At 33.0% G+C, this 16,374-nt stretch overlaps 1 protein-coding gene across 12 annotated transcripts in view; it reads left to right on the top strand.

Moving 5' to 3' along the window:
* Positions 1-16,374, top strand: part of PCDH7 (protocadherin 7) — a 402,244-nt gene that overhangs the window by 183,936 nt on the left and 201,934 nt on the right. For 4 of the 12 annotated variants that reach the window (XM_074322183.2, XM_074322180.2, XM_074322177.2 and 1 more), the window contains one exon: positions 1,700-1,808. The exons of 1 other annotated variant lie outside the window; for it this stretch is intronic. In XM_074322183.2, the coding sequence (XP_074178284.1) occupies positions 1,700-1,808 (109 nt within the window). Of the gene's footprint in view, positions 1-1,699; positions 1,917-16,374 lie in introns of all 12 variants that reach the window. 7 more of the 12 variants (XM_019733857.3, XM_019733855.3, XM_019733859.3 and 4 more) reach the window with 2 other exon arrangements.

Below are 16,374 nucleotides of genomic sequence, written 5' to 3'. Positions count from 1 at the left end.
CTGACATTACTACCTTCACCCAAACATCACCCTCTTTTTCATTCTTATATCAAAACGTAACACTGTGTCTCATAATTTCTCATTTATTTTCCTTTTGTCAATTTGTAAGTATGAATTATGTATTTCTTTATTCATTTTGAACTCCTTACATTAGTGGAAACTGATTTTTAAAGATATGAGTCATTGATACAGAGTTTGACCCTCCTCTCTCGCTCTCTCTCTCTCTCTCTCTCTAGCTCTCTCTGACTCTCTCTCTGTCTCTCTCTGTCTTTCTGTCTCTCTCTTTCTCGCTCTGTCTCTCTGTGTCTCTCTCTCTCTCTCTCTTTCTATATATATATATATATATATATATATATATATATATATACACACGCATATATATTACACATACATGTGTATATATATATATATACATACATGTGTATATATATATATACATACATGTGTATATATATATATATATATACACACACATATATACATATATATGTGTGTGTGTGATATTTTAAACACATTGCTCTATCTTGAAGTGAAAATATGCCTCCATGACCCTTGGTGTTTTTTCTTAAATTCAACATTATCATTAAAATATCATTGTTCAGTAGTATTTACTGAGCATCTTCTGTATGCAGGACAATGTGGTTTTAAAAGACTGTCAATGGTCTTGTTTCCAAGGTGAGACTGAAGACATAAAATGAATCATATTTTGTAGTCATCTGGAATTGATAAATGGGGGGAAAAAGAAAATATACAAATGAAATAAAGCATGGCAAATACAAATTGATTTCTATATTTCTTTAGATATAAGGTAAATATCACAAACATACCACTGTAAAGAAAAATGAGAATTATTCATTAAATAAAGATGTGTCTATAGAGTTTATTGTCAGCAAATATGGGCCCATGACGTGTATGTTCTTTATACTAGAAATATTTTATAATCGTTTTAAAATATTGCAGTCCCAATTCAGCAAAACATTATAAAGAAGAGAATGTGCTTTAAATGATTTCACAATAAAATTCAGCAGTTCTTAAAGCATATACAATTAAACTTTTTAAGTTTATTTTCTATTCTCTGGTTAAGGAAACTTTTATCTATTATTTCAACACTACGCTTAAAATTTCAAGGTCAATAGGTAATATTTTTAATATGAATTAAGTAATATATCCCTATTTCCTAGCACTCTCAAAATTCCTAATTTTTAGCTGTACATTTAATAGTTCAAGTCAACTTCTCTGGACACTCATTTTAAAACCATTATGTTATATGGAAAAGGTATTTAAAAATGAAGTCTTCTTATAATGGATTAGTTCAATATTTATTGCTTTCCCAAATCACTGATCCTTATTTTTATAGACAGTCTATTTATGAAAAGCATATTTGAAGTGAAGACTACAGAATAAATAAACGATTGAGTATGTGGAACTAACATAGATTTAGATGGGTGTTTTAGTGAAATTGCTGTTTTCTTATCTCTGTTCGAGAAAGGGACTTGTCAGTTTTTCCATAATAAAATCTAAGTTCTAGACACTGCCTCAGATAATACAGAATTAACCAAACAGATGTCCACATATTATATGTAAGCATTTTGTATTGCAGTAGTTGTCAATAGACCGTAATGTGTGTAATTTGTGTATTTTTAATAAGATCATTTATAATCTTATATCTTAGTGACATTCAGAATCTTTTCTTTTACAGCCATTTCGTAGAGTGACGTTTTCTGTTGTGAGTCAGCCTCAGGACCCACATCAGGGGTCACTGCAGAGTTGCTATGACAGCGGGCTGGAGGAGTCAGAAACACCAAGCAGTAAGAGTTCATCAGGGCCAAGACTGGGTGCCCTTCCACTCCCAGAGGACAACTATGAAAGGACCACGCCGGATGGCAGTGTTGGTGAGGCAGAGCATATGGAAAATGGTAGGGGCAAACACAACATCCACACACATAATCACGCTAGTGAGCCCTAATATAGTAGACTCGTGAAGGTCAGTCTAAAACCAAAGTAAAATAGCTGACACTAAAACTATTTTATTTGAAATAATAAATATTTGCTAAAGTACAGAAAGGCCAAATAAAGGAACATAACTGTATAGATAAAATTCATCAAACTTGCACCATCATTTTAAAACAGCCTGTCAAACCCAAACACATTTACAAATAAGAGTAGTACCTGTTATGAAACAAACTAAATGAGTGCATAATACCTAAACAATAGCAGCTCAAGAAAGGTCTTGTGTTATTGTTTTCTTCTGTTCATTTTTGTCATGCAACTATTTCTTCAATTGCAACTGTCCAGCCTTAGTGAAAGGAAATGACAATAAGCACACTTTGCTCGACTCTTCTTAGTATTTAGAAAAGCATTTTTCAAACCTTTCCTTTCAAGTGATAGCTGAAATGGAGTCAGAGAAGGAGAGCATTATTATCTGGTTCTCGAAAAGATACTGTAAATGGTGTTAGAACTCCCCCCTTGCTTAAGTGTAAGGTTTTTCTCATTTTTGTGTAAGGGAACCGGATGAAAGCAAATGATAGTAGTTCATATTCTTATCCTGTTGTGAGATGATTCTGATAATTATCTCAATTGGCCTTCTATACATTTTCGTTTAAGTTATAAAAGTAGATTGCAAATGGTACTTACAAACTTTACACATTTGTTTACGTTCCCAAAGACAATTAGGTGATTTTTTTTTTTTTTTTTTTGATTTCAAGTTATAAGTAAATGCCGGAGGAATGAGTTTGTATCTAATAATGGAATGGTGAAGTCCTTATTAAGTTTGTTGTTTTTTCAAATATAAATAGAGATTAAATGTAGGAGAAGGAAGGGGAATTACGCACATTTTATCTCCAGTGATAACTCAAAATACGTGTCTTTCACCATCCCATCCCCTAAGTGAAATAAGACATTCTAACTTTTTGTAACGTATCAGTTTCTTTAGTGATGATATGCAAATAGAGCATATTAATGCAGGAGAAACTGTTTTTTTTCCCCTGAAAATTTTCCTATAAATATTAAAATTTACCTATGAATATTCAATATTAGAGAGTAGTATATCATAAGTGACCCCAAATGAAATTATTGCTAAACTAAACAATGTTACATAATCATTTTCCATATTGTTGTCTAGGTGATCGGGGTCTGCTGATTGACAGTCCCTCTTGAATAATTATCCAGAGTTTAAATGGCATTTTGCCTTATGGCTATAAAGGCATGCTTATCTGTGTGTATGGCGGTGTGTGCTTATGTGGATGGGAGTTTGATATGGCTTTTAAGAATTAACTTTAGTATTTTTTAAATAAGTGAAAGATTTGATATGAATTGCAATGCTGATGAATATATATTTAGGGCAAATATGTTTGAAATGCTTGGCACAAAAGTAAAAATTACATTTAAAATACTGTAATATTTTATAAGCACACATGCATACATACACACACACCTAGGAAGGCAGAATTAACTTAAGGGCATTACTGTATTTGTGATTACCTTTTGATGATATCATATAATTTTAACTGTGTTTTTAAAATACTTGTCACACTATAAATATCATAATGTATAATTAATTTTTGGACGTCAGCTGTATTAACAGAAAAAAAAACTTTGTATTATTGACATTATAATTACATTTTAATGTTTTTATTTCAGTTTAAGGGGATTCATTGCCTTTAAAATAAGAAAGAAATGATAAATAATAAGCATAATTATATATGACAATCACTTACTTCTGGTTACTTTTTAGGGAACATATATGTCATGGAAAACTGAACAGATGAGCTTGTTAAGAGACAAGAAAGTTTACTAAGAAACATTTCCCAAAGAAGGCTTTTAGTTATTTATTATAAGCATGTTTTGAGTTTTGGCAGCAGTGAAGACCGTCATAATATAACTAATTTTTTTTCTGATTTCATAGTGTGACTGACACTTGAAATTCAGAGTTTATATAACCATTTCTCATCTGCTAGCTGTGACTCATGTTAGCCCTGATCTATAGGTGATAACAGAAGGAGATGTGATTCACTTTGGGTGATCCAAATGTAGCAGTTGACATTTGAAGAAGAGTTTGGTTGGGTTCAAGTTTTCACATTAATATCTAGTTGTAAAGTCCAGTCGTATTGCTTGAATTCTGGTAATTTCATTTTCAATATTAATGGGTCATTCTGACATAAATAGAATTGGAATTGAAACCTGTCAAGTATTCATTTGTCACATTTAATTGGAATCCAGGTAATCGGCAGTGTTTTGCTTGGTTAGGTTTTAATCAGGATTTGTATTGAATTTTCCATGAAAATACCATTTTGGATGCTGTCCTAGTTCCTAATTATTATTACCTCAAATATTTTCCCTGAATTTTAACCTGTGTGAAATAATGTAGTCATAACTCTTTTTTGGATTAACTTTCATTGTAAAATTTAGAAGATAATTTTCAGTGTAATAATACATAACACTCTAATGTCATAATACAAACTGGGTATAAGTTGGCACAGTGAATGATAAAAATAAATTGTCACAGATGCTGTATTAAGGACATAACTAAACACAGGAAAATTTAAGTTAATAGGCAGTGGAATGCCTTTATGTTTTACAAAAGCCTTTATCTCTCTTATATACTTTAGCATGATAAACAAAAGTTCATTAGGAGGATCTGTGGGTTATTTATTTTCATAACAAACTTTACCTTATATTCTAACCCACATTCTTGACAGATGACAGGTAAGGTTTTATTCTCTTATTAGCTTAGGAAAAAAATACAAAGTAAGAATAACAATAAACATAATTTCTTAAAACCTGAGTCTAATAATTAGAATAAGACCCACCATTTTGATGACTCCAAATCTGGGTTATGTACATTTCATGAGTTTCTGGAAAGAAATAATGGTAAATATACTATTAAAAATATTTTAAGAAAACCCTTATGAATTATACATTTAGTCATGAAAACGATCACTAATCTAGTTCTCTTTCCTTTAATTAAGTGTTATCAATATTGTGATTATTTCATGTTGATCCTTTGATTAAGACTGGGGAAATGGTTGTTTATTACAATACATTTAATGGAATGAAATATTTTAAAATACAGGGTTCATGATGGGAAGTTGAATAATGATAAAAAATTTGATAATGAAAAATGTTGGAAAACTTTGAAATCTACTGTAATGAATTGATAATTCAAGTGAAAATCAAACATTAGGCTTAGAAACACCATCAAATTGAGGGCTGTGCAAGAGCTTGCGCTCCTCTTAATTATGCAGGAATCTTCATATTTTCTCTTGGAGTGGTATTTAACACTTTCTTTAGGTCTATTGTCAGTAATTATCTTGGCCCCTGCCATCACGCCATGGTCTATTTACTTTTCCCAAAGTCCCTGCTGAATCCTATTTGCAATATAGGACAATCCTGGCTTGTCTTTGCTATGTATCTCTTGATCAGATATAATGTTTAATAGCTCAAATATGAAAAATGCCCCACTTGACCTCTAATCTCGATTTTGCTATTAGAATGGGTAGGTCACTTACTCCTTCTGAGTCTGCTTCTGATCGTCTGTAAGGCAATTAACTAAATTAACTCTAGAACCAGATTCAACAATCTGTGATTCTCTCTTTACATCCAATTTTTCTTATATATTTTTTTACTCTCCAGAACAGAAAAAGACCTTTGGGTCTCTTTGTGAGATGGTGAGTGAATTTGCTAACATATGTTAATATGGGCAGAGCAGAAGGAATTCTGGGGCCTTCCTTGCAATCCACATACCATACATGCATTCTAATAGTAGATTATTCATGTATTACATAAATCAAAGAAGTGGACTTAGTACAATGGTGTGATTTCTAGCCAGATGGGGGGAAAGGTTGGCACCACAGAGGCCACTGGAGGAGACAGTTTTGGAATCTCTCTCACATCACACTATACAAAAGTCATCTATAGATGTGATCTGGCCATGGGTACAATGCCCTTTATAAACATTAATTATGATTAAGTGATCTCACAATAGAATAAGCACATTTACTTTTTTGCTTGACAATATAAACTTTGGTCAGATTAGCAGTGAACAACAAGTAGAAAACTATGTGTTTTCTCTAGGTAAACTTGCAAATAGTATAACATAGAAATAAATTAAAATAGGAAAATAGAAATTGTTCCATAACACACATTTTAAAAAGTTTAATGAGGTCAGAAATTTGGCTACTCTAAATGCCTAAATAATTTTATGCCTTTTGATTCTCTCTCATAATGAAAAGAATTTTGATTTGTATGCATTAATATTTTTTAATTTCCTGCTTCCAAACTTTCTTACTTTTCCAGACTTCTATAAGCTAGAGTTAATTGTTGTTTTATTCATTCTCCTGACTCCACATGCTTTCAAAAGTGTTTAAATCACTTGTCCTTAAAGGTTGAAACATGGTACAGTCCACCGCGAACCCATTTTGTATCTGCCATGGAGTTTTCACATTGTTTTCAGAAATAAATGACTGTCTATTTGAAATATTATTTGAAAGTGAACCGCCATTTTTTTATGACTAAAGGTAATGAGAATGGAGACTAAACTCATATCTTTGTGTGAGATTAAAGGACTCTGTCTGTCACTACTTCTCTCCCGCCTAACCAGTTTTCAGCAGTCAGCTGTAAGGTACTGTCGTCTCATCACTGTTTGCCTTGTGCTGTTTTCATTTAGATTTAATTATGCATCAAGGCTGCCTCTTCCATCTTTCCAAAGATGCTCATACACTTGTTAATGGCATAAGCCTAATACCTCAAACAAATGGCCTGCACATTTTTTTCTGTAGGAAGAGACTAACGTTCCTTGCAAAGGATTCATTTTCACAGTTCTGCGCTTCATGTTACTCTAGTTGCCAGTTTCTGATTGAGGCTGTGTTTTCTACTTTTCCAGCCATCTGTGAAATGGCTCTATACCCCCCAAGTATTCCCAAGAAGTCCCCATGTCCCCACTTCAGGAAATCCCCATTCGCTGCTACTTCTTCATAATGATTGGAGAGAAAAAGTAATTAGAGATTGTCGCTGAGCAGGGTTTCAGTCAGTCCAAATGTGTGCTACAGCAGCTTTCCAGTAAAATGAGCAGAATGATCTAAAAGAATGTACAGAAGATATTGTCCTGGAGAAGAGGCCAGATTGTGGATAGAGTATAGTGGTTTAAGAAAACAGGGTTTGAAATCTAATGACATCAGTTTGAATCCCAGTTTCTCCTCTTATTAGGGGTGTAATTTTCTGATCTCTTTAACCCCACTTTATTCAATAATAAATCACGGCATTGTGGAAGAAACAAGATAATAGCCCCTGATAATTTATAAATAAAAAATAAGAGCCATAATAATTTTATTATATTAATTGGTGATAAAATTTACTACTATTATTTAAGTAATAATGACAAATAATCGTGATTATTATTAACTAGGTAGATCTGACATAACACAATGGCTTAACTGTAGAAGTGTCATAAAATGTTTAGTCTCACAACGATAGCATCCTAAAATTACTGGTACCAGTGATATTCTGACCTTGAATACTTTCCAGTGAATTTCTCAGTTTTGTGGTGTACCAGAGAGTGACGCCCAGGAGCAGTGATCTTTAAACCTATCTAGGATCTAAAACGAGGGGAAGGAAGGATTCTATCCTCTGGCCTCAAATCAATCCAACTCTCTGTGCCTTTTGTTTCATTCAAAGCGGGGAGAAGCCATTATTATCCTCCTACATTCTCTACTGTCTCTTTTTAAATTTTTTTTTTTTTTTTTTTACATTTTATATTCAGTGTTCCAGTTGAATGAGTATTCTTCAGGTGTATATTTCCCTTTGAACTGCTGCAAAATATTCACATCGACAGGGAAGGGACGGTGAAAAAAGTGTCCAATTAGTATGCTTACTGAACTCATAGCCCTTTCTTTTGAAATCTCAGTATTAATAATTAACACTAGTAAAACATATGGTCATGTTACCCTTTTTATTCTAATTTGGTCCTTTAAAACTAGATCACTCTGCTGAACCCTTCTGACATTTGAGGACACAATGAGCTCTCATCAAATCTCAGAGTGATTTTGGAGGTCAGTTAGTAGGTTTGTTGCTTCCAGACTTTCAAAGCATTTGCATATCTGAATTTTAACAAACTTGATAGCCAATGTATTTTATGTTTTGTTCCTTGTTTGGTTAAGGTATTATCCTTATATTTCCTGCATTTTTTTTTTCCTACAGACTGTATGTACTTCTGTTCGTCCTCAGATTTTTTTCCCTAGAGTTGTGTGTAAAAAAGTTGATGTCGTGAAAACAGAACACTCTTAAGAATCTTCTAGGTGCTAAAGAAACTGTGGAACTTGGCTCTTAAAGTGTAGTTAGCACTCATCCTCAGAGGTTAGTCCACTTATCGAGAAACTGTTTTATCTCACTATTCCTCTTTTAGGGTAAAACATTCTCAATTGTTACCTCTTCTATTGCAAGTATTATTTGTTTGTTTGTTTATTTATTTATTTATTTATTCATTGCTAAGAAAATCATTCTCTTCTTTAGTAAAGCAACGCAGAATACTATCCTTCCTGTATCTTGCTTAAAAGAGTAATTATATAACGACAAAGCTGACATTATTTAATTTGATTCAACAAGCGTGCACTGAAAATAAAATATGACCAAGGCTTGGAGGAAGCTGAAGTGAATGAGAAAGAATTTCTGCCTTCATGGTGGAAGTCCTTACGTTGGAAAGAGACAGCCTTGATTCTGGTGAATTTACTGTAATGTGAAAAAGAGGAAGCTCATTAGAGAAGTTCAGAATGTATGAAGTACAGAGAAGGGAGAGGAAAATGACACAGATGAAACAATTATAAATGCACTCATTGAAATTTTATATTTCATATAAATAACTTCTTGGGCTGGAAGAAGGCCTTGAATTTTTATCTCTATTGTATCCTCTCTTTTTACCAACCATCATCTACATAGTTTCAAAATAATTATTAAATTGGCCTGCAGGCTTCATTTTAAGCTAAAGTCAAATGACTTGTTTTCTTTTTTCTAATCGTTTTTATTTTCTATCCATGCCTTCCTTCCTTTTTTATGCTCAACCAAATTAGTTCCAAAAAACGAATTTATCATCGATGAAATTGGCAGCAGATACTAATTTCATCTGTTCCAGGTCTAAACTACAAAACAGATTAATTTTATGTCTCTGTTCTCTCTTTGCTTATAAATATGAACAATTACTTAAAATATCTGTGCTTTAAATAAGACCTTTCAAACTTAATAAGAGCCTGTGAATAATCTTTTGAAGTTATTGTTACTTCTTTCCAGAAGACCAATTGTATTACTCCAATTAAATAGATTTATTAGATTACAGTAGATTGGATTAGATTGGGTTATTTTTTTGGGGAAAAATGTATTCCTTGCGTTGTGGTTATAAATTATTTTTGTAACTGCTATCCCAAGATTCAAGTTAAGTTTATGGGTATTTGTCTTTATGTCACATCCCCTTTCAATCTGAAATATAGACAATAAATTGCCTTGTTTTTAAATCTTGTTTCTGCTAAAGTTTACTTAATTTATGCAGGTAGATTTTTTCGACATCACTCATTATCTTGTATACCTTCTCATTGTATTCAGAAAGTATAATAAGAAGTTTATTACAAAATGAGAAAATACTTGAAACACATGAAAATGTAAATACCTCCTAAAAAACAGATTTTCACCTGCTAAAATACAATAATCCCCAAATAAACTAATTTTTGAAACTAATTGTGTATGTTCAGATGAAATCTGTGACGAGTGCTATAAACAGTTTTGATAATAAGAAGATAGAACAGTGTCCTGCTGTTTAAAAACCATCTACTCATTCATTTCTACTGTAAAATACATCTTCCAAGACTTTATATCTGCTCTGAAATGCTCACCATATTACATCGATGAGGTAATTGGGGTCCCACATGTGTCTAAGAGCGGTACACTTCTCTGACGTTGCATACCTATGAGCCACAGTGGACTTTACTGAATTATGCACATTGTTTCTATTCAGTGTGAGGCTGCATTTCACTGACCCAGCATTTGTAGCAAAAGGTCATGGCAGCCATATATGACATTTTATACAATGAACAGAGAGTTTGAACTAGTATGAGAATTCATTAAGTTCAATAACCATTTTTTGAGCATTTACTCTATGCAAAAATCCATGAAGGATTCAGAGGTGATTGAGACATGATCTCTGTCTTGAGCCTTTATATATTGTGATGGAGAATGAGACGTACTGAATTAAATGTTCAAAAGTAAAGGCAGGAGAGGCCCAACAGAGGTTAAATACTGCTAGAGTCAGAGGAGAATATGAGTTGGGGATATGACAAATTGTAGCCAAGCCTTGAAAGATGGGTAAGTAGAGATTTGATAAGCAGAAATATGAATAAGATTATGGAGAATAGTGAATGATACCAAGAATACCAACCAGAGAGGGTGTGGAAAAAGTGGTGCTATTTGCCAACTTGGGAAAAAATGGAAGAGTAGTAACACGTTTCCAGGAGAATGTATCTGATTAAGACAAGTGGGATTTAAGTTACCTTTGAAATATTCAGGTGGTATCTAGCAGGTATTGAAAATGTACATTTGAAACGTGGGAGTATAAACAAGTAGCAAAAATATAGCTTTTGAAGTCACTAGCACCCTGGTAATTATGACACCTTGGGAATAGATAAGGTCATCACTTCAGCATATGACACCAGAGAAGAGATGATACCCAACACAGAAACAAAACAAAACAAAAAATATAAGAGAATAATGGAGAAGTAAGTTGTGATGCAGGCGACTGAGAAGAATATTATCATTAAAAAAAGAAAAGTGATGAGAGAGAAAGAGAAAGAGAGCGACAGAGAGAGAAGAAAAACCCAACAAAATATGGCAGACTGAGGAGAAATTTGGAATTAGGAGAGTTGTGTCAGATGTCCAGTGATGCAGAGATGGAGGTAAAGAAGTAGAAGCGTGATCATACACACTTTGGTTAATGAAGAGAATTAGGAATCCCTGTTGGGAACGACACTATCTTACATCCTCTCTTTCCCACTACCCTGTAAGCTGTGTGAGTGAGGGCTGGACTTTTGCCTTGTTCACCATATCATGATACATCTGGAATAATCCCTACACATAAGTGTCAAAAAAAAAAAAAACTGCTAAATTTAGTTATGTGGACTAGGAGCCCACTGCTACTGATTGATAATCATTAGAAGTGAGATGCTTGAGAAAGCTGAAGACCAGGAAATGTGTGAGGATCTACTTGAGAATTTCTCAGGTCAAGAAGTCCATGATAATATCATTATCAGAGGCATGAGCATGGTTGCATGCTTTGACATCCATCTTAATGAATTTCTAATCATCTTATGATCTCGTTGTTCAGGGATTTTTTTGTTTTTATAGAATTTTCTAAAAGTACCGGCGAGTCTGAAATGTCTGTATGACAGTTTTGCTGTCTTTCCTTGAGCTATATAATAATTACTCTTTTAAATGAGTTTTGGCCTCTCCTATGATTTTTGTGTTTTATTTTATACTAGACCATCATTTGTCCATTTCACTGGCTTGGAATTAAAATAGTGTCTGACTAATTGCATTTTTGGTGTGATACAGTAATTGATAACTGTCCTAGTTGTCACCAAAAAAACTTAGTCTGTGGTTAAAGGATAGCACTGCAATAGTGCTATCAGTTGCTAGTAATACTATGGAAATAGATATGCTTCAAAACAGAAAATAATGAAAATAGAATTTGCATGAAAAATAAATTCAAATAGTATAGTACAGGGACTGTCAAATTCTAGTCTATTTTACATGTAAACAACATCACATAAATGCAATATCAAAGCTGCTTACCACAGCTAGTATACCATGCAAGGTAAGAAATGCCTCCAAATATATTGTGTGCAAAGACTTGCTAATAGCGATTTGCCAGACAGATGTCTCTTTAATGTTTTTATCTAAGGAAGGACAACTATAGATATCACCTAAATTTATTCTCCTTTCTCTGTGTCCATTGTTGCTTAGTGGAATTATGAGTAGGGACTATATTGATTAAAACCTGTCTTCCAGCCCAAGATAATATAACCATTTGCTACATAATAATTTCAAAATAAAAATACACCTCCTGTTTAATCATGTATACATTTATTTGTTTCATCAAAAATCTCTACAAATGTCTATTTTCTGGCCTGACATATGCACTCCCCATGTCCAGGAATAGCGAAGAGAATGTATGGGAATGTAGCGCATGCCAGGAGAAAGCTACGTGTCTATGACCAAGTGGCCTCTGGGTGGTACTTGAATTTTTTTTTTTTTTTCTGCATCCAAAATTCACAGTTTCATCAGTGTGCAGAATTTTCCAGAGCTAAAGGCCAATTCTCAACAATATTAGAAGAGCTTGATGTTAAACTGGAATATTAGTTGTATGCATTTTAAACAGAATATTCCATTCAAGAAAGAGGAAAGTCCTTGCTTCCTCTCCAAGGCAATAGTACTCTGTCTCTAAGGAGACCCAAGGATCAGTAGTCTACCGCTTCAATGGTTGCCTGGGGAGGATGGAAATCAGAAGAAGGACATCTTCATCCAGACCCAGTGAGGCTGGTAGAGGTCTGCTGAAACACGTCTCCCACTAATTGAAATCATCTCCTGAAAAATACTGCTTTGCCTCCCTAGATGGAGGGTCTCTTTCCGTCCTTGATACTTACTACAGTCCTATGTCTTTAACTTGTGTTTGTTGTTGTTTGATCGCTTTCTTCTTTCCGTTAAGGCTGTCGCTTAAGGATTTTGTATAGTCGCTCTTAAAATTGAGATAATTTTCTCAGTATCAGCTTTAGGCATACATATATATATATATATATATATATATATATATATATATATGTTTTAGGCATACATATACATATACATATACATATACATATACATATACATATACATATACATACATATACATACATATACATATATATATATATATATATGGTTTCCCTCCTTGCTTCTGGTTTGTTCTATAAGGTGTCTACATTTATCTAAACATTCAACTAATTATTCATATTTTTTTTAACCAGGTAGAGTTACCTGCTCTTACTCTTCAGTACATACCTGACACTCAAAACTGTGTGTCAAAAACATCTCCCAGACTGATGTGTAATTTTAAAAAACCTTATTTATATAGTCCTCATATCATCAATAACCCTTACCTAAAATAAATGCAATCTTCAATTATACAAATACTTGAGGGAATTGAGGTTATGGCCCGATCCTTTTCTTTCCCTTTACTTTGATCAAGGACACGTTAATCATACATCATCTTTGAAAAGCCGATTGGAAGCATCGTGTTCACAGAGAACTATATTTTATCAGACTTTTTCCCCTTCAGCTTACTGCCCTTTACTCAGTGTGATCAATTGTATTCAGCCTTCACTAGTTCTTTGAGAATTCAATTTTGAGAGGCACTTCTAGTTTCCTGGACAACATTGGTTCATCTCTTTCTCCCAGAATAATGAAGATCTAAAATCTAATTCTTGCCTATTTCAGCCCCAGACTGTTTTTATCCTCTTTTGTGAAATCAAAAACCCACACGCTTTTTCCTTTACAGCCCATGTCTGAGTATTATCTATGTCCCCGGGATCGAGTAGCTATTAAATTAGTTCTATCAATTGTCCATGGGGTTAGAGGTCTTCATGTGTGTTTTTCTTAAGTAACCACGTTTTATTTCAGAGGACAAAGTATAAGACTTCTGACTTGATTACTTAGCCTTTGTTTTTTTGTTTTTTTCTGTTTTCTTTTCTTTCTTTCTTTCTTTTTTTTTTTTTTTTTTTAAATAGCAGGGGAAATACATTGCTCTCCTTTACCCTAATGAAAATGTGTGAGTTCCTCTGACAGGCATTCATTTCTGAAGGAGGATTAAGGACTGTCCTACAGAATGATTCTGAGGTTTCATATTTTTCCTCTATTTTATCCATTCTAATAACCTTACTCTTTTGCCTCTCCCAACTTCATCCCATGCACATTTTCTCCCTACAGTACCTTATCTATGACATTTTGAAGATCAAGCAATTCATTTTCTCTCTCAAAAGTCATTACATTTGAGTCACTTCAGACAATGACGTTTCTATATTCCTTTTGGGATATTTTGTAGAAGACTGTGATATATATATATATATATATATATATATATTTTAAGTGTCCTTAAATCTAACTTTTCAGCTGTGTTGTAGTATATAACATACTATCTATATTTATAAAGAATTGATGTCACAAGTTTGGGTTCTAGGTCAAGATGGGTTCCCATCACATTTTCAGGAAGGGAACCAGAAACAGTTCACATAATATCTCAGTTGCTTATAAAATGGGAATAATGATTATAGTAATTACTGTCCCATCTTCCGTTAAGAGTTATTGTGCAGTTATACATGAACATATATGTTTTAGGTACTTAGCATTTAATAAAATTATATCAAATTAGTATTATGCTATGTTAATCTACAGATTCTTTAAAAATCCTCTGGTTCTACAGTCCTTTTTATTTTTTCACATTACATCAGACTCACAATGTTTATAGTATTTATTAAATACGTGGTTGTTTGCTTACCTACAAAAATGTAAATTGTTTCTGGGCCCTTTTTAAATTTCGTATCAGTTTCCAAGGCTAAGAGCACATGGCCTTCTATCTTCTGTGAACAAGTGCCAATGTTTATAACAAATATAATTCTGTGGAAACCATAGACAGAGAAAACATATTAATAGTTGCACATTTATTTTTTGCAGCTAAATGGCTTCCGTCATCCAGAGGCCTGCTTAAATTTTTCTGAATTTATGGTTAAGGAGTAGTAAATGACAGAAACAAGTAACTCACAGAGATACTCATCAAATAATTATTAAAGATCATTCAGTGCCCGGTAGCAGAGCAATTCCTAAAAGGCTGAGATTACACGCAACTTTCACATACCGTGTTTCCCCGAAAATAAGACCTAGCCAGACCATCAGCTCTAATGTTTCTTTTGGAGCAAAAATTAATATAAGAACCGGTATTATTTTAATATAATATAAGACTGGATATAATATAATATAATATAATATAATATAATATAATATAATATAATAATAATAATAATATAATACCGGGTCTTATATTAATTTTTGCTCCAAAAGATGCGTTAGAGCTGATCGTCCGGCTAGGTCTTATTTTCACAGAAACATGTATTCATGACTGTGGAAAAGCCTTCTAAAGATGATCGCCAGTCACAGAGTGGACTGACTCTGCCAGTTAGGGCACCAATTCATAGCAGTTATTCACATCACCTATTAAACTTCTTTGACCTAGATGCATTTATAAATGTAGAAATAAACCTATGGGGTATTTGAGATAATTTTCAGAACACAATTCAAAACACCTCAATTACAGTACAATTCAAACATAAGGGTTGAAGGCATTTAAAAGGTAACAAGTCATAATGATGTATGTCTAATATCAGAGATAAATGAATTATAGACTTATTCACCCTACCTTGCACATGCACACAAAGAGAGAAGAACCAGAAAAATAGCAGCATAACATAAAGAGGGTAATCTATCTAAAAGGCTTACTAGAATGATGAAATAGTACCTATCTAAAAATAAATGATTAAAAGGGTAAGGGAAAATTGAACTAATCAACTAATACTTTTATGGCACATTAGTGCTAATTTGAGGGTTCAACATATTACTTTGCTTTATGAATCACTCTGAGGGTACTATTATCTGCATTTTATAGGTGTTATAATTGATAAGAAGATATGTAAAGTTTGGTAATACCTGATAACACTAAGTATTCAATATATAGTAGTAGCTGTTATTATTTATTATTCTTTTTTGCTATTAGCTCTGAAGAACTATATTTGCATGACTGCATTAAAATCTTACAAAAACCTATTGTATAATAGCTATGACAATTATCTCTACTTTAAGAACATCTTTAAGTAGGAAAAATTAGTTTTTATTTTATATGTAATAGACACACTAAGTTATTCTGTGGTTTGGGGCAAACCACTGATGTTCTTGTTGTCTTATTGTCTAAGGCAGGAAGTTATCCATTCCCTACTTACTTTCAAGGGGTATTCTCTTTTTATTTGTGTGACTGAGAAAACAATGCATTTTTATTGACTTTGTGTAAAGCCATATCTTGTTTCGTCATCAGGAAACACTCTAAATTGTGGTTTGACAAAAATATTGATACCTGGCCTCACAAAGGAAATAGTCAAGTGTGCGTATCACAAAAATCTGAAAGAGCCGAATAGGTTTTTTTCCTTTAGAATAATAGAATAATAGACTCAATATCATGCGTTTTGTTATACATCATTTACCTTAAATTCACAGAACCTATCGACAACATTAAATGAGGACTTACTGTACAGTCTACCTATA

Source organism: Rhinolophus sinicus, chromosome 1 (assembly GCF_057876585.1).
Source record: "Rhinolophus sinicus isolate RSI-liver-muscle chromosome 1, RSI-T2T, whole genome shotgun sequence".
Taxonomy (NCBI): Eukaryota; Metazoa; Chordata; class Mammalia; order Chiroptera; family Rhinolophidae; genus Rhinolophus; species Rhinolophus sinicus.
The sequence above is the reverse complement of the archived record's forward strand: the minus strand, read 5'-3'. Positions and strand labels throughout refer to the sequence as shown.